At 42.1% G+C, this 14,357-nt stretch overlaps 1 protein-coding gene across 5 annotated transcripts; it reads left to right on the top strand.

Annotated features, from left to right (window-relative positions):
- Nucleotides 1-5,145: 5,145 nt before the first annotated feature.
- Nucleotides 5,146-13,205, top strand: LOC139389254 (cationic amino acid transporter 4-like). Of its 5 annotated transcripts, none has more exons than XM_071135792.1 (6): nt 5,163-5,245; nt 6,150-6,203; nt 6,328-7,395; nt 7,662-8,374; nt 9,084-9,192; nt 9,968-10,827. In XM_071135792.1, exons 3-6 carry the CDS (start codon nt 6,414-6,416, stop codon nt 10,177-10,179), a joined length of 2,016 nt encoding a protein of 671 aa, XP_070991893.1. In that variant the 5' UTR covers nt 5,163-5,245; nt 6,150-6,203; nt 6,328-6,413; the 3' UTR covers nt 10,180-10,827. The 5 variants fall into 5 exon arrangements, with proteins under 5 accessions (XP_070991891.1, XP_070991893.1, XP_070991892.1 ...); XM_071135791.1 differs by having other exon boundaries at nt 6,150-6,218; XM_071135790.1 differs by lacking the exon at nt 6,150-6,203 and having other exon boundaries at nt 5,146-5,245; nt 9,968-13,205.
- The last annotated feature ends 1,152 nt before the right edge of the window (nt 13,206-14,357 follow it).

The following is a 14,357-nucleotide window of genomic DNA, read 5'->3' as shown; positions in this document are numbered from 1 at the left end:
ATGGTTAAAATTGATGAGAAGATGGATGGAGCCAAATACAGGACCATTCTGGAAGAAAACCTGATGGAGTCTGCAAAAGACCTGAGACTGGGACAGAGATTTGTCTTCCAACAAGACAATGATCCAAAACAGAAAGCAAAATCTACAATGGAATGGTTCAAAAATAAACATATCCAGGTGTTAGAATGGCCAAGTCAAAGTCCAGACCTGAATCCAATCGAGAATCTGTGGAAAGAACTGAAAACTGCTGTTCACAAATGCTCTCCATCCAACCTCACTGAGCTCGAGCTGTTTTGCAAGGAGGAATGGGAAAAAATTTCAGTCTCTCAATGTGCAAAACTGATAGAGACATACCCCAAGCGACTTACAGCTGTAATCGCAGAAAAAGGTGGCGCTACAAAGTATTAACTTAAGGGGGCTGAATAATTTTGCACGCCCAATTTTTCAGTTTTTGATTTGTTAAAAAAGTTTGAAATATCCAATAAATGTCGTTCCACTTCATGATTGTGTCCCACTTGTTGTTGATTCTTCACAAAAAAAATACAGTTTTATATCTTTATGTTTGAAGCCTGAAATGTGGCAAAAGGTCGCAAAGTTCAAGGGGGCCGAATACTTTCGCAAGGCACTGTACATGTACGTAGAGTTATTAAAGTGACTATGCATAGATAATAACATAGAGTAGCAGCAGTGTAAATGGCGGGTGCAAATAGTCTGGGTAGAAGGAGTCTTATGGCTTAGTGTTATGATTTCACAAGGCAATTCAAAGAAGCAGATCATTTTGATGCGCATGGAATGGATTCATGAGTGCATTCAGATGCGTGTTCCATGGCCAATTTTCTTCACAATAGACAGGCTCATTCTGTTCAGAACAACCCAGTGTATCTTGTAATGTCATCTACACACAATACCCCATAATGTCAAAGTTAAATGTTTTTAGACATTTTTACAAATTAATGAAAAGTTGAAATGTCAGATTCAACAACAAAGACCAGGGAGGTTTTCCAATCCCAAACAACGGACATTGAATATTTCTTTGAGCATGGTAAAGTTAATAATTACACTTGGGATGGTGTGTCAATACACCCAGTCACTACAAAGATACAGGCATCCTTCCAAATTCAGTTGATGGAGATAAAGGAAACTGCTCAGGGATTTCACCATGAGGCCAATGGTGATTTAAATGTTTTTATCAATTGTATTTTACCACCCTTTTCTCCCCAATTTTGTGATATCCAATTATGATCTTGTTTCATCGCTGCAAACGGGCTCGGGAGAGGCGAAGGTTGAGTCATGTGAAACATGACCCCCCAAACTGCGCTTCTTAACACCCGCCTGCTTAAGCCGGAAGGCAGCCGCACCAATGTGTCGGAGGAAACACTGTTCAACTGACAACTGAAGTCAGCCTGCAGGCACCTGGCCCACCACAAGGAGTCGCTAGAGCGCGGTGAGCCAAGTAAAGCCCCCCCGGCCAAACCCTCCCCTAACCCGGACGACGCTGGGCCAATTGTGTGCAGCACTATGGGACTCCCGGTCACGCCAGTTGTGACACAGCCTGGGGTCTGTAGTGACGCCTCAAGCACCACGATGCAGTGCCTTAGACCACTGTGCCACTCAGGAGGCACCTCAATGGTGATTTTAAACCAGTGACAGAGTTAAATGGCTGTGGTAGGAGAAAACTGAGGATTGTAGTTACTCCACAATTGTAGTTACTCCACAATACTAACCTAAATGACAGAGTGAAAATAAGGAAGTTTGTACAGAATTAAAATATTCAAAAGCATGGATCCTGTTTGCAATAAGGCAATACTGCAATAAAAATTGTCAAAGAAATTAACTTTTTGTCCTGAATATAAAGCATTGTGTTTGGGGAAAATCCAACACAGCACATCACTGCGTACCAATCTTCATATTTTCAAACATGGTGGTGGTTGCATCATGTTATGGGTATGTTTGTCATCGGCAAGGACTAGGGGAGTTTTTTGGGATGAAGAAATGGAATAGATTCAAGCACAGGCAAAGTCCTAATATGCAAAGCCAAATATACAGTGGAGTTACTTACCAAGATGACATTGAATTTCCTGAGTGGCCTAGTTACAGTTTTGACTTAAATCAGTTTGAAAATCTATGGCTGTCTAGTAATGATCAACAACCAACTTCACAGAGCTTGAAGAATTTAAAAAAGAATAAGGGCAAATATTGTACAAGACTCAGAAAGACCCAGAAAGTAATCGCTGCCAAAGGTGATTCTAACATGTATTGACTCAGGGGGTTGAATACTTATCTAATCAAAATCTATTAGTGTTATTTTTAATTAATTAAAAATAAGTTTTAATTTTTCTTTCACTTTGACATTACAGAATATTTTGTGTAGATCGTTGACTATTAAATACATTTTAATCCCACTTTGTAACACAATGTGGAAAACATGGAAAAAGTAAAAGGGTGTGAATACTTTCTGAAGGCACTGTATGACAACAATTAAATTAAAAAAATGTGCCAAATACAACAGGTTCACCTTACAGTGAAATGCTTACTTACAAGCCCTTAACCAACAATGCAGTTAGGTAATATGTACAGTGCCTTGCGAAAGTATTTGGCCCCCTTGAACTTTGCGACCTTTTGCCATATTTCAGGCTTCAAACATAAAGATATAAAACTGTATTTTTTTGTGAAGAATCAACAACAAGTGGGACACAATCATGAAGTGGAACGACATTTATTGGATATTTCAAACTTTTTTAACAAATCAAAAACTGAAAAATTGGGCGTGCAAAATTATTCAGCCCCTTTACTTTCAGTGCAGCAAACTCTCTCCAGAAGTTCAGTGAGGATCTCTGAATGATCCAATGTTGACCTAAATGACTAATGATGATAAATACAATCCACCTGTGTGTAATCAAGTCTCCGTATAAATGCACCTGCACTGTGATAGTCTCAGAGGTCCGTTAAAAGCGCAGAGAGCATCATGAAGAACAAGGAACACACCAGGCAGGTCCGAGATACTGTTGTGAAGAAGTTTAAAGCCGGATTTGGATACAAAAAGATTTCCCAAGCTTTAAACATCCCAAGGAGCACTGTGCAAGCGATAATATTGAAATGGAAGGAGTATCAGACCACTGCAAATCTACCAAGACCTGGCCGTCCCTCTAAACTTTCAGCTCATACAAGGAAAAGACTGATCAGAGATGCAGCCAAGAGGCCCATGATCACTCTGGATGGACTGCAGAGATCTACAGCTGAGGTGGGAGACTCTGTCCATAGGACAACAATCAGTCGTATATTGCACAAATCTGGCCTTTATGGAAGAGTGGCAAGAAGAAAGCCATTTCTTAAAGATATCCATAAAAAGTGTAGTTTAAAGTTTGCCACAAGCCACCTGGGAGACACACCAAACATGTGGAAGAAGGTGTTCTGGTCAGATGAAACCAAAATTGAACTTTTTGGCAACAATGCAAAAAGTTATGTTTGGCGTAAAATCAACACAGCTGAACACACCATCCCCACTGTCAAACATGGTGGTGGCAGAATCATGGTTTGGGCCTGCTTTTCTTCAGCAGGGACAGGGAAGATGGTTAAAATTGATGAGAAGATGGATGGAGCCAAATACAGGACCATTCTGGAAGAAAACCTGATGGAGTCTGCAAAAGACCTGAGACTGGGACAGAGATTTGTCTTCCAACAAGACAATGATCCAAAACAGAAAGCAAAATCTACAATGGAATGGTTCAAAAATAAACATATCCAGGTGTTAGAATGGCCAAGTCAAAGTCCAGACCTGAATCCAATCGAGAATCTGTGGAAAGAACTGAAAACTGCTGTTCACAAATGCTCTCCATCCAACCTCACTGAGCTCGAGCTGTTTTGCAAGGAGGAATGGGAAAAAATTTCAGTCTCTCAATGTGCAAAACTGATAGAGACATACCCCAAGCGACTTACAGCTGTAATCGCAGAAAAAGGTGGCGCTACAAAGTATTAACTTAAGGGGGCTGAATAATTTTGCACGCCCAATTTTTCAGTTTTTGATTTGTTAAAAAAGTTTGAAATATCCAATAAATGTCGTTCCACTTCATGATTGTGTCCCACTTGTTGTTGATTCTTCACAAAAAAAATACAGTTTTATATCTTTATGTTTGAAGCCTGAAATGTGGCAAAAGGTCGCAAAGTTCAAGGGGGCCGAATACTTTCGCAAGGCACTGTACATGTACGTAGAGTTATTAAAGTGACTATGCATAGATAATAACATAGAGTAGCAGCAGTGTAAATGGCGGGTGCAAATAGTCTGGGTAGAAGGAGTCTTATGGCTTGGGGGTAGAAGCTGTTTATAAGCCTCCTGGACCTAGACTTGGCGTTCCGGTACCACTTGCCTTGCGGTAGCAGAGAGAACAGTCTATGACTAGGGTGGCTGGAGTCTTTGACAATTTTTAGGGCCTTCCTCTGACACCGCCTGGTATAGAGGTCCTGGATAGAAGGAAGCTTGACCCCAGTGATGTACTGGGCCATACGCACTACCCTCTATAGTGCCTTGTGGTCGGAGGCCAAGCAGTTGCCATACCAGGCAGAGCTTTGGTTGAGTTTCCCTGGCACTGTTTCCACATGCTAAAGTCATGGGACCGATATTAGAATTTTTCAGCATCATGTTCAAACATATATAAGTGACTTTGTAGAGCTTCACAATCAATTATAGATACTTTCAGTTGATTTGGAGATGGTGCATGAAAAATGCTAATATCTGTCCCATGACTTGAATGGGATTTATGTCATTATGTTAAAACATTAGCATGTGAAAACAGTAACAGGAAAACTAAACCAAAAGCATGGATTGTTGTCATACAACAGGTTACTTTTAACAAGGTAAGGAAACCATTGTGGAATTTTAGAATTTTCTTGAACTATCCATTTAAACATTTCCCAGGCATTACTGACTTATTCCAGATTTTATAACTTGTGGATTAGTATTTTAAGTTTCGGATATCCATATTATGTTATAGCAATCTGTCATTCGGTGATACAGTCGATGGCAAGGAACTGATGATGCATGCAATGTCTGAGAAGGGGTATGCGACGCTTGTCTGATGGCTGATCCTATCGTCATCAGATGTACAATAGACCAGTACTATGCCTTTAAGAAGAGAGCTCGGTCAGCTCACAATCCTCTGGTTCTCCACCTTCCTCCCTTCTGTTGAGCTTCAAGGGATATCAACCGGGCCCGAGATAGGCTACTGATAAGCAATATTCAGCATTCAAGGTAAACCAATAAATTAATTTGTTACCATAATAGAGCGTTTTATATTACACTATATATGCAGAATAGCAGCAATGGTTGTGTTTCTCACCTGGCTCTTGCCATAGGCTACCTATTGAACCACCTTGTTTGTGCCACAATAAAGCAATATAAAACGTAAAATTTCATAGAATAGTCAGCCATTGCTTTATTGAAATAGCTTATCGTTTGTCATGAATAATATTTGCATGAGTTTCCATTTTCTTTTAAATTATTAATGTGGATTTTGTGAAAACGACGCACATAAAGCCATTCATTCTATTTCACACGAATCACCCGGTTATTATGGAGGACAGATGTATGGGTCGCTTCACTTTGTGTTGGTGTTTATTTCTAGGGAATAAAAGCGTTACGTAATGTATTTTTAGCATTGAGGCACAACTCGCCATATGCTCGCAGCGCGCAGTTTTGTCGGAAACGGTGCATCAGAAAAGCCGCCTACCGATGGTCCAATTTGTAAATGTATTCTATCACATAAAACGTCCATTGATGTTTGATTTTGGTACAGCAGCGTTAAATCATAACCAAACAGCTGTGTATGAATATGGTTAGGCTACTTCTAGTCAGTCTCATTACAGGAAGCTGAATATAATAGCCAACAGGCCTATCATCATTAGGCCAATTGGACTGCCAGTGAATAGAAGACGTGTCAAACACCCAGAGCAGATGTTTGAACTCTTTAGTATGGACAGTTATTGATCACTCTTAGACAGAGCGATCACATTTAGTTAAATTGCATACTTTATAGCTTTATTTATAGGTTTTACATTACTCAGGTAGACCCAATAGACATTTATTAAGATAAGGCAAATATGAAAAATTTGTCTGCAATTCTGAACATGTTGTTTCCACCTTTTGATGAGGGCAGACATGGAAAGCACAGCATCATCAGCAATATGACATCCGGCAGCAGTGTGGATAGGTGATCGATGGATGAGTTGAGTTGCTTTTGTCTACCTGCTCTGAAGTCACAGGCTTCAGGGCAAATTCAATGATGGCTGCTTTGTCCCTGCATGATGGTATGCATGTGTGTTTTTGTCTCTCAGGTTAGTCGAACAGGAGAAGAATGGATCCAGTTTGAGCATCTTGACTGATAAGACCCTGTCCAGTTGCTGAGTGTGATCCTGTAACCATGGCGACCTGTGGGCGTGGCTGTGTCCCTGCAGTGCGTTTCTGCCAGAGGCTGAACCGACTGAAGACCCTGGATGATGACTTGATGGTGACGTCAATGAAGCGTTGCCTGACCATGGTGGACCTAGCCCTGCTGGGTGTTGGTGGCATGGTGGGCTCTGGCCTATATGTCCTGACTGGCACTGTTGCCAAGGACACCGCTGGACCTGCCGTGGTCCTCTCCTTCCTCATAGCAGGCATCGCCTCCCTGATGGCTGCCCTCTGCTATGCAGAGTTCGGAGCTCGTGTTCCCAGAACGGGCTCGGCCTACATGTTCACCTATGTTTCTTGTGGAGAGATCTGGGCCTTTCTCATTGGGTGGAACGTAGTGTTGGAGTACATGATTGGTGGAGCCGCAGTGGCGCGGGCGTGGAGTGGTTACCTGGACTCCATGTTTAACCACACCATCCAGAACTACACAGAGAACCACATAATGAAGTGGAATGTTCCCTATATCGCCCACTACCCTGACCTGCTGGCTGCCGGGATTCTAGTTGTTGCCACTATCTTCATAACCTTCGGAGTGCGAGTCTCCTCTTGGCTCAACCACATCTTCTCAGCCGTTAGTCTAGTTGTCATACTCTTCATTTTGGTGTTTGGCTTCGTGCTAGCCGACCCAGTCAACTGGAGCCAGAAGGAAGGAGGTTTTGCACCATTTGGTGTTAATGGGGTAATGGCGGGCACAGCCACCTGCTTTTACGCATTTGTTGGCTTCGATGTGATTGCAGCCTCCAGCGAGGAGGCAAAGAACCCCCAGCGAGCCATTCCCATGGCCACAGCCATTTCCCTGGGCATGGCCGCCACAGCCTATATCCTGGTCTCCACAGTCCTCACTCTCATGGTGCCTTGGCACTCGCTCGACCCAAACTCAGCCCTGTCTGACGCCTTCTTCCGCCGAGGCTACAGCTGGGCTGGCTACATTGTGGCAGTAGGGTCCATCTGTGGTAAGTGTCTCTTGAAAGACTGTAACCACACCAATGTTAGCCTAGCTAAGCTTACATGAATGGTTTGCTACCACGGAATCATGATAGCGCAGCAGTAGTCAATCTGGTAGTTACGAGGCTACACCAATGTATCATGTCATTAAGTTTATTTTGGTTAGTTGATGATATAAATGATTGAAGGGCAAATGTGTATAACATTTATTTTTACTTCATACAGTAGGTCTCTTGGGCTGATAATGTGACTCTCTCTCCATCCCCTTTTCCAGCCATGAACACAGTGCTACTCAGCAACCTCTTCTCTCTCCCTCGGATTGTTTACGCTATGGCGGAAGATGGCCTCTTCTTCTCCTTCTTCGCCAAGGTCAACCCTGTCACCAAGGTCCCTGTTAATGCCATCTTGGTGTTTGGCCTCCTCATGGCCGTCATGGCCCTGATCTTTGACCTGGAGGCCCTGGTCCAGTTCCTGTCCATCGGCACCCTCCTGGCCTACACCTTTGTGGCAGCCAGTGTCATCGTGCTGCGCTTCCAGCCTGAGAAAGAGAAGACCAGTTCCAAGGCTAACTCCACTACCTCCCCCAACTCTAACCCTGAGCCCTCGCCTGAAGTCTCAGAGTCTCAGATCATAGCTCAGGACAGTGGGGAGCTGAAGGAGTATGAGTCCTTCTCAGACAAGCTGCAGCTGGTGGAGATGCAGAAGACCAGGGAACGGAGTGCCCCAGGGGTGTTGAAGGCCCGCTGGGAGCCTTACCTGGGCAGGATGCTGGGGGACTTTGAGCCAGGGGAAGTGGTGGCCTTTTCTGTGCTGGCGGTGATGGTGAGCTCAGTGTCCCTTTGTGCCGTGTTTGTGTTTGGGAGTAACCAGCTTCAGCTGCCTACGTGGAGCATCGCCCTGCTAATAGTGGTGTTTGGCTCAACCTTCCTTCTCTGCCTGGTCATCATATATGCCCATGAACCTCATGTCAACACCAAAACCTTCCAGGTGAGCCAAACAGATTCTCACTTTTGTATTATATGTCTGCTCAGATGCCCAAAGTTTAAATGTAAAGCCATTCACAACTTTGTTGACTTTCACTTGTATAGAATAGTGTGGGCCCACCCATAAAGTTAGGGAAGCAGAACAAAACCCTCTTCTTAGAGTTATTATCTGTATAATGTTGTCTGCCTGGGGAGTTGAGCAAACAGCCTTTTATATTTACCTAAGTTCTTATGTAGCTATGATAAACTGATACTACTCTTTATGAGTTTTAAGTCTCTCACAGACTAATTGTAGCTGTCGCTACACTTCAGGTGTGATAAACTCTGCTCAGTTTGACTAGAGCCCAGACTGCCTATAGCCCAGTAGACAGAGACTCAGGGAGCCACATTATCAGCCAGAAGACACTCACTCTCCGCTGTGTGGTCGGTCTGCTCCTCATATAAAATAAAAGCTGTTTCTGTGACTCATATTTGAGAGGCAGACATTTCTGTGAGCTCAAGCAGGACCCATGTTCCCCCTGGCACCAACCTATTCATTCTGCTGAATTAAATTAAGTTAACCAAGCTCTATTCATCTTTTAGTGAAGACTAGTGGTCTTTCTGGCTCTCCAGCTTCCTTTTTGTCAGTGACTAAGACTTATGAAATTGAGGAGGGCTATTTGACAAATTTGAATGCATGTCAGTATGGTTGTTTGCTGTTGTAATATTTCTAGGTACCCTTGGTCCCATTCATTCCCGCTGCAAGCATCCTCATGAATGTGTTCCTAATGCTGAAGCTCAGCCCCATGACCTGGATCCGCTTTACTGTATGGGTGGCTGCAGGTAAGATTATGTCTGCTAATGGCACAAATATGTGTTGTGTAAAGACCATGTGCTATGTAGCACTGACAGGCCTTGTAAGCCAAACATCATGTCAGGCAGAACTGAAATGGTTGCATTCAGTGGTTGAAATACTGTGCCTTTTTAACCTAAATGATCAACAAATAGTATGGTTACTTAATACTGATTGATGATAAATAGTTGGTTTTGTACATGGTACAAGTTTGTATTAAAACATCTGCAGGTTTCTTGAGCGTAAACCCCTGAAGAGACAGTGAGTTTTCTAGCCAACACCTGCTGCAGTAAGAAGGTGTTAATTGGCTATAGAGATTGCTGTCATAAAAATGGATCATCAAGGAAACATGAGTGGCTGTATGTGCTCAGAGGTCTTCTGGACCATGTGAACCATTTAAACACACCTGTCTGCCTACAGAGATTTAACTGGCTTCACAGGGAATATTGGACATGACAGAGGCTTGGGCTAAGCCATGTCTAAGTAATAATTTCCCTGGTGAAAGTTGTGGCCATAACACACAGATGGGATGGGCCAAGATGTGTCTATAGGCTGTGGTGACTGTTAAGCACCGCCATATTCCTGCTATAGCTGTATGTTCTCAACAGAGTTGCACATACAGTATGATAACAATAACAACATGTCTGTGTGATTCTGATTATGTAGTCAAACAATATTCAAAAGTGCTACCCAATGCTGTAACAAATACCATTTGCTTTTTAGAATATTCAAATTCAATTAACAGTATGTGTTGCACCTCTCCAGGTCTGCTTGTGTATTTTGGCTATGGGATCTGGCACAGTAAGGAGGGCCTGAGGGAGCTGCAGCCCAAGGATATGGCAGCCAGGTATGTGGTGCTCCCCAGTGGCAGCCTGGTAGAGACAGTCCAGTCTGTGCAGCCGAATGGACAGCATGACGCCAGCACCCTCCACACCACTCCATCCCGGTCTGCTGAGGAGCAGCAGGCAAAGAGATGATATGTAAGAAGGGAGCCATTCTTATTCAAGTGGGCCATTATCGTCTATCTGCTCCTGCTCATATACTTTTACTGCTTTCATTACCTCACTCTCTTCTCTTCTCACCCCTCCCTCATGTGACTGGCCTCATACAGTTGGTGTGTAACCCCACAAGGCTCTGTTTCTCTGCATTAGTAAACACACATCACAGGATGGGACTCACTCTCATTATGAAACATATTTATAGCTGTTAATATGGGAACATACCTTTTTATAGCTATCCAGCATTGTTTACTATATTATTTATTTCAATAAACCAGCACAGGTGTTTTTTTATTGTTAGCATTGCTCTCAACTTTAACGTCCCTTTGGCACTCACAATTGAATGTTTTTGGAAGATGGAAAGTGCTTATGATTATGGCATACATTGAATCATGATTAGGGCTGTTGCGGCGACCATATTACTGCCACACCGGCGGTCACGAGTCATGAAGACAGTCAAATTCCATGTGACCGTTTAGTCACGGTAATTAGGCTTCTCCAAGCTCTGATGCTGCTGATGGTTGTTAGTAGCCTACCAAACTTGCTAACTGCCTGGTACTCAGCACTTTGTCTGACATCGATGCAAATGTAATTAACTTTTTCAAATCCTAGTCGCACACGTCATGCAGCCTATATGTTTCGTATCACAACTAAAGTGGCCAATAACTTCTTAGAATTAATCACATTAATCCGCTTTACAAGGGGTGCAGAGCCTAACGGGCATACATAAGCAATGTGTAAGTTTCAAGTTTGAGTAAAATAATTTTCACCATAAAAATGCACCTATAATAAAAGCATTACATGCATAATGCAATTACAGTCACTTTTGATAGTGACCTACTCTTATTTTTGGCTGTTTAAAAGTAAATGGACAGTTTTCCCAATATCTTCAATATGCACCTCGGAATTGTATAAGGACGTGCACAGTTGCGTCCCCGATGTGTCTGTCTTCACTTGTAGCCTGTGAGAAAGACCAGATCACTGCTGGAGAGCCATGTGAGTGAGAGGTGCTTCGGAGCGTGCAGCATTCCAGGCCAAGGGCACAACAGCCACTGGACGCAAAAGACATTGATATTTTTAGGGTGCTTAATGGCCACACAAAGGGGATGCCGCCGGGAAATTCGAGGCATTATCAAGTGCTTGTCAAATTGTGAATGAGGGACTGATGTAGTGTGTACAGCCTACGCAAAAAAACAAAACAGATCTCATGCCTTTCAAGCTTTTTTCAAGTCATCATTCGTCGCATCATGCAGCCTTACAATGTGTTAAAAATCAAAACAGATAGACCAACGTTTGTAGAACAACTAAAGTTAAATTAATAACTCTAAATTAAGCATATAGGAGTACCTATTTATTTGTTAACCGCTCAACGCAGAATAACCGAGTGTGAGTTTGGAGAAAATATCCTTTCTATTTTATTCAACTTTGTTCAATTGTATTCTTCAAACTATAAAATAATGCCACGGAATTCTAAGCAAATCTTGTCTGCTAAATGAACTAGTGTAGCCCCCAGCCATATGGCATAGCCAGGTTAGAACCTAACATAAGGACAACTCAGAGTATGCTATTCTGTTCTTCTGAAATAGACCACATTTTCTTAATATCATGCTTCTTTAGACCTGTCTAAAATAAATAATGGATTAATTGTGAAGGTGTAGGCTATATTACATGGATTTATTAGCATTTTTTAAATGGAGCTGTTCCAAAGGTCTGCATCAGTGGCTTGTGTGGAAGCCAGGAGATGCTAAATGTGTTTATGTTAATTAATGGTCAGTTACTGTGAGACGGGCAGTTATTTGCTTGACAATCATCGGCTGAAAAATTATCTATCTCTCACACACACACACACACAGTCTTGTATAACTAACCTTGTGGGGACACAATTCAGTCCCATTCAAAATCCTATTTTATCCAACCCTAACTCTTACCCTAACCTTAACCTTCACCCTAACCCCAAAACCTAACCCTAAAACTAACCCTGGCTCCTAAAACTAATTCTAACCTTAGCTCTAAACCCCCTAGAAATAGCATTTGACCTTGTGGGGATGAACAAAATGTCCCCAGTTGGTCAAATTGTTGTTTGTTTACTATTCTTGTGGGGACGCACACACACACACACACACAAGCATTATTCTCGCCTGAGGAGAGACTAGATTCTGTCAGTGGGTCATGTGGCTCTACTTACAACCCCTGTGACCACCTCTGTAGCTCCCTCACGCTGGTGGCTGCTCAGCCAAATGCAAATCAACAACATTGCTAAAGTTTCTTAAACGTACCTTTTCTGGGTTTTTTTTAGATATTGATTTATTTTGTGTATTCTCCGAACTGTGATACATTTCACTGATGATGGCATCTCTCAGATGGTACTCTCCTTAATTAATCTGTGTCTTTCCCCTATCCGTGACTAGGCCAATCAGCATATCACACACACACTATATTTTGGTACCTCACTTCGTATTATAGTGACCCGACTCGACTTGAGATGGTCAAGTGACAATTCTTCTAATGGTGACTAGGGGGTGAGAAGACCTTTCAACCTCTCACCTAATCCACAGACTCCTATCCCATGACCTCACTCTCTCTTATGTGTCCCACATTTTGTCAATGAACTTAATCTCTACTGAGAAGGGTTTTTTCCCATGCACAATAACTAGACAGCGGCCCATTCCCCGTCGCTCTGCTAGCATGAGGTTAGATTATACAACCAGCTGATATAAAAGCACATGGATTGTTTTAGCTATTGTTTTATTCTCATTTCTCCTCATACACAAGAGGGATAACGAGAGTTATAAACATATGAAATAAAAATTTAAAATCAAATGGTATTTGTCACATGCACCGAATACAACAGGTGTAGACGTTACAGTGAAATGCTTACTTACAAGTCCTTAACCAACAATGCAGTTCAAGAAAGAGTAAACAAAATATTTACTAAAAATACTAAAGTAAAAAATAAAATAAAAAGTAACAATAAAATAACAATACCGAGGCTATGTACCGGGGGTACCGGTACCAAGTCAATGTGCGGGGTTACAGGTTAGTCAAGGTAATTTGTACATGTAGGCAGGGGTAAAGTGACAATGGGGAGGGCGGCATGTGTCACAGTAAATACTCCAAGTGGCCATTTGATTAATTGTTCAGCAGTCTTATGGCTTGGGGGTAGAAGCTGTTAAGGGGCCTTTTGGACCTAAACTTGCCGTTCTGGTACCGCTTGTCGTGAGATAGCAGAGGGAACAGTCTAAGACTTGGGTGACTGGAGTCTCTGACAATTTTATGGGCATATGATTTAATACATGCTTTTTGTAAGGCAAGTACAAACCCAGTGCATGATGTACCAGAACAGGGTATTTGGTGGTGGTGGTGGTGCTGCTGCTTAAAAGCATATTGGCAAACAGAGATTGGGAGTTATGCCAGCCATAGGACATCCCTCATCCTCATGAGGCCTCTGTAATCTGACAGATTTGCAGCGGTCCCTGCAGCTGCCTAATAGCTTGACCTAGATGATAAAACACATATGTGAGATCACACAGTGCTGAATTACACTGAATGTCTCGGAGAGACAGCACTCTCACCAACAGTTACTCCCTTTCCTGTCTGTGTCTAAGATGTAACAATGTCTTAAGGTGATAATCATAGCATTCCAATGGCTGAAGTTTTCAGTCGAGTCCTGACAAGGGGTTATTTTGTTACCTAATTAGGTGTAGATTTGCATGGTTGTCACGTTTGGAGATTGTGGTAAAACATCTACCATTTTATCTGTGTTTTAATAATGTTACTAAAACATTGCCTTAATGTTATTAGCAGTTTCTATATATCACAGCCCTTAGAATGATGAAGAATGAGCATGATTCCCTGACTACTGGCTACCAGCCTCAGAAGTGTCTGTAGCTCAACTTAGTGTTGTACTCAGAAATATGTTGTTTTGTCTCTTATTTATCACTATTTATTAGTTATTATAATATAAATATATGACACAAGTAACCAATGGCCTTAAATATGTTTTCATCAATACGGAATGATTCCCAAAGCTTACGTGAAATCTAAATTCAGTTGTTCAGGTATTTTTTTTTCCTCTATCCAAGTAGTTTTCCCTGTTATAATCTCAGTATTTACTCATAGGATATTATATCGTAAATGACTATATAACATTCAATTGA

The sequence above is a fragment of the Oncorhynchus clarkii genome, chromosome 30 (assembly GCF_045791955.1).
Source record: "Oncorhynchus clarkii lewisi isolate Uvic-CL-2024 chromosome 30, UVic_Ocla_1.0, whole genome shotgun sequence".
In the NCBI taxonomy this organism is placed as follows: domain Eukaryota; kingdom Metazoa; phylum Chordata; class Actinopteri; order Salmoniformes; family Salmonidae; genus Oncorhynchus; species Oncorhynchus clarkii.
This window is presented reverse-complemented; position numbering and strand designations above follow the sequence as displayed.

What these genes read in the sequence shown, in the direction of transcription:
- LOC139389254 (XM_071135790.1), top strand. Translation starts at nt 6,414, where the DNA reads ATGGCGACCTGTGGGCGTGGCTGTGTCCCTGCAGTGCGTTTCTGCCAG. An exon ending in GGCAGTAGGGTCCATCTGTG is followed by an intron (nt 7,396 to 7,661) that starts GTAAGTGTCTCT and finishes CCCCTTTTCCAG; the next exon opens with CCATGAACACAGTGCTACTC. An exon ending in TCAACACCAAAACCTTCCAG is followed by an intron (nt 8,375 to 9,083) that starts GTGAGCCAAACA and finishes TAATATTTCTAG; the next exon opens with GTACCCTTGGTCCCATTCAT.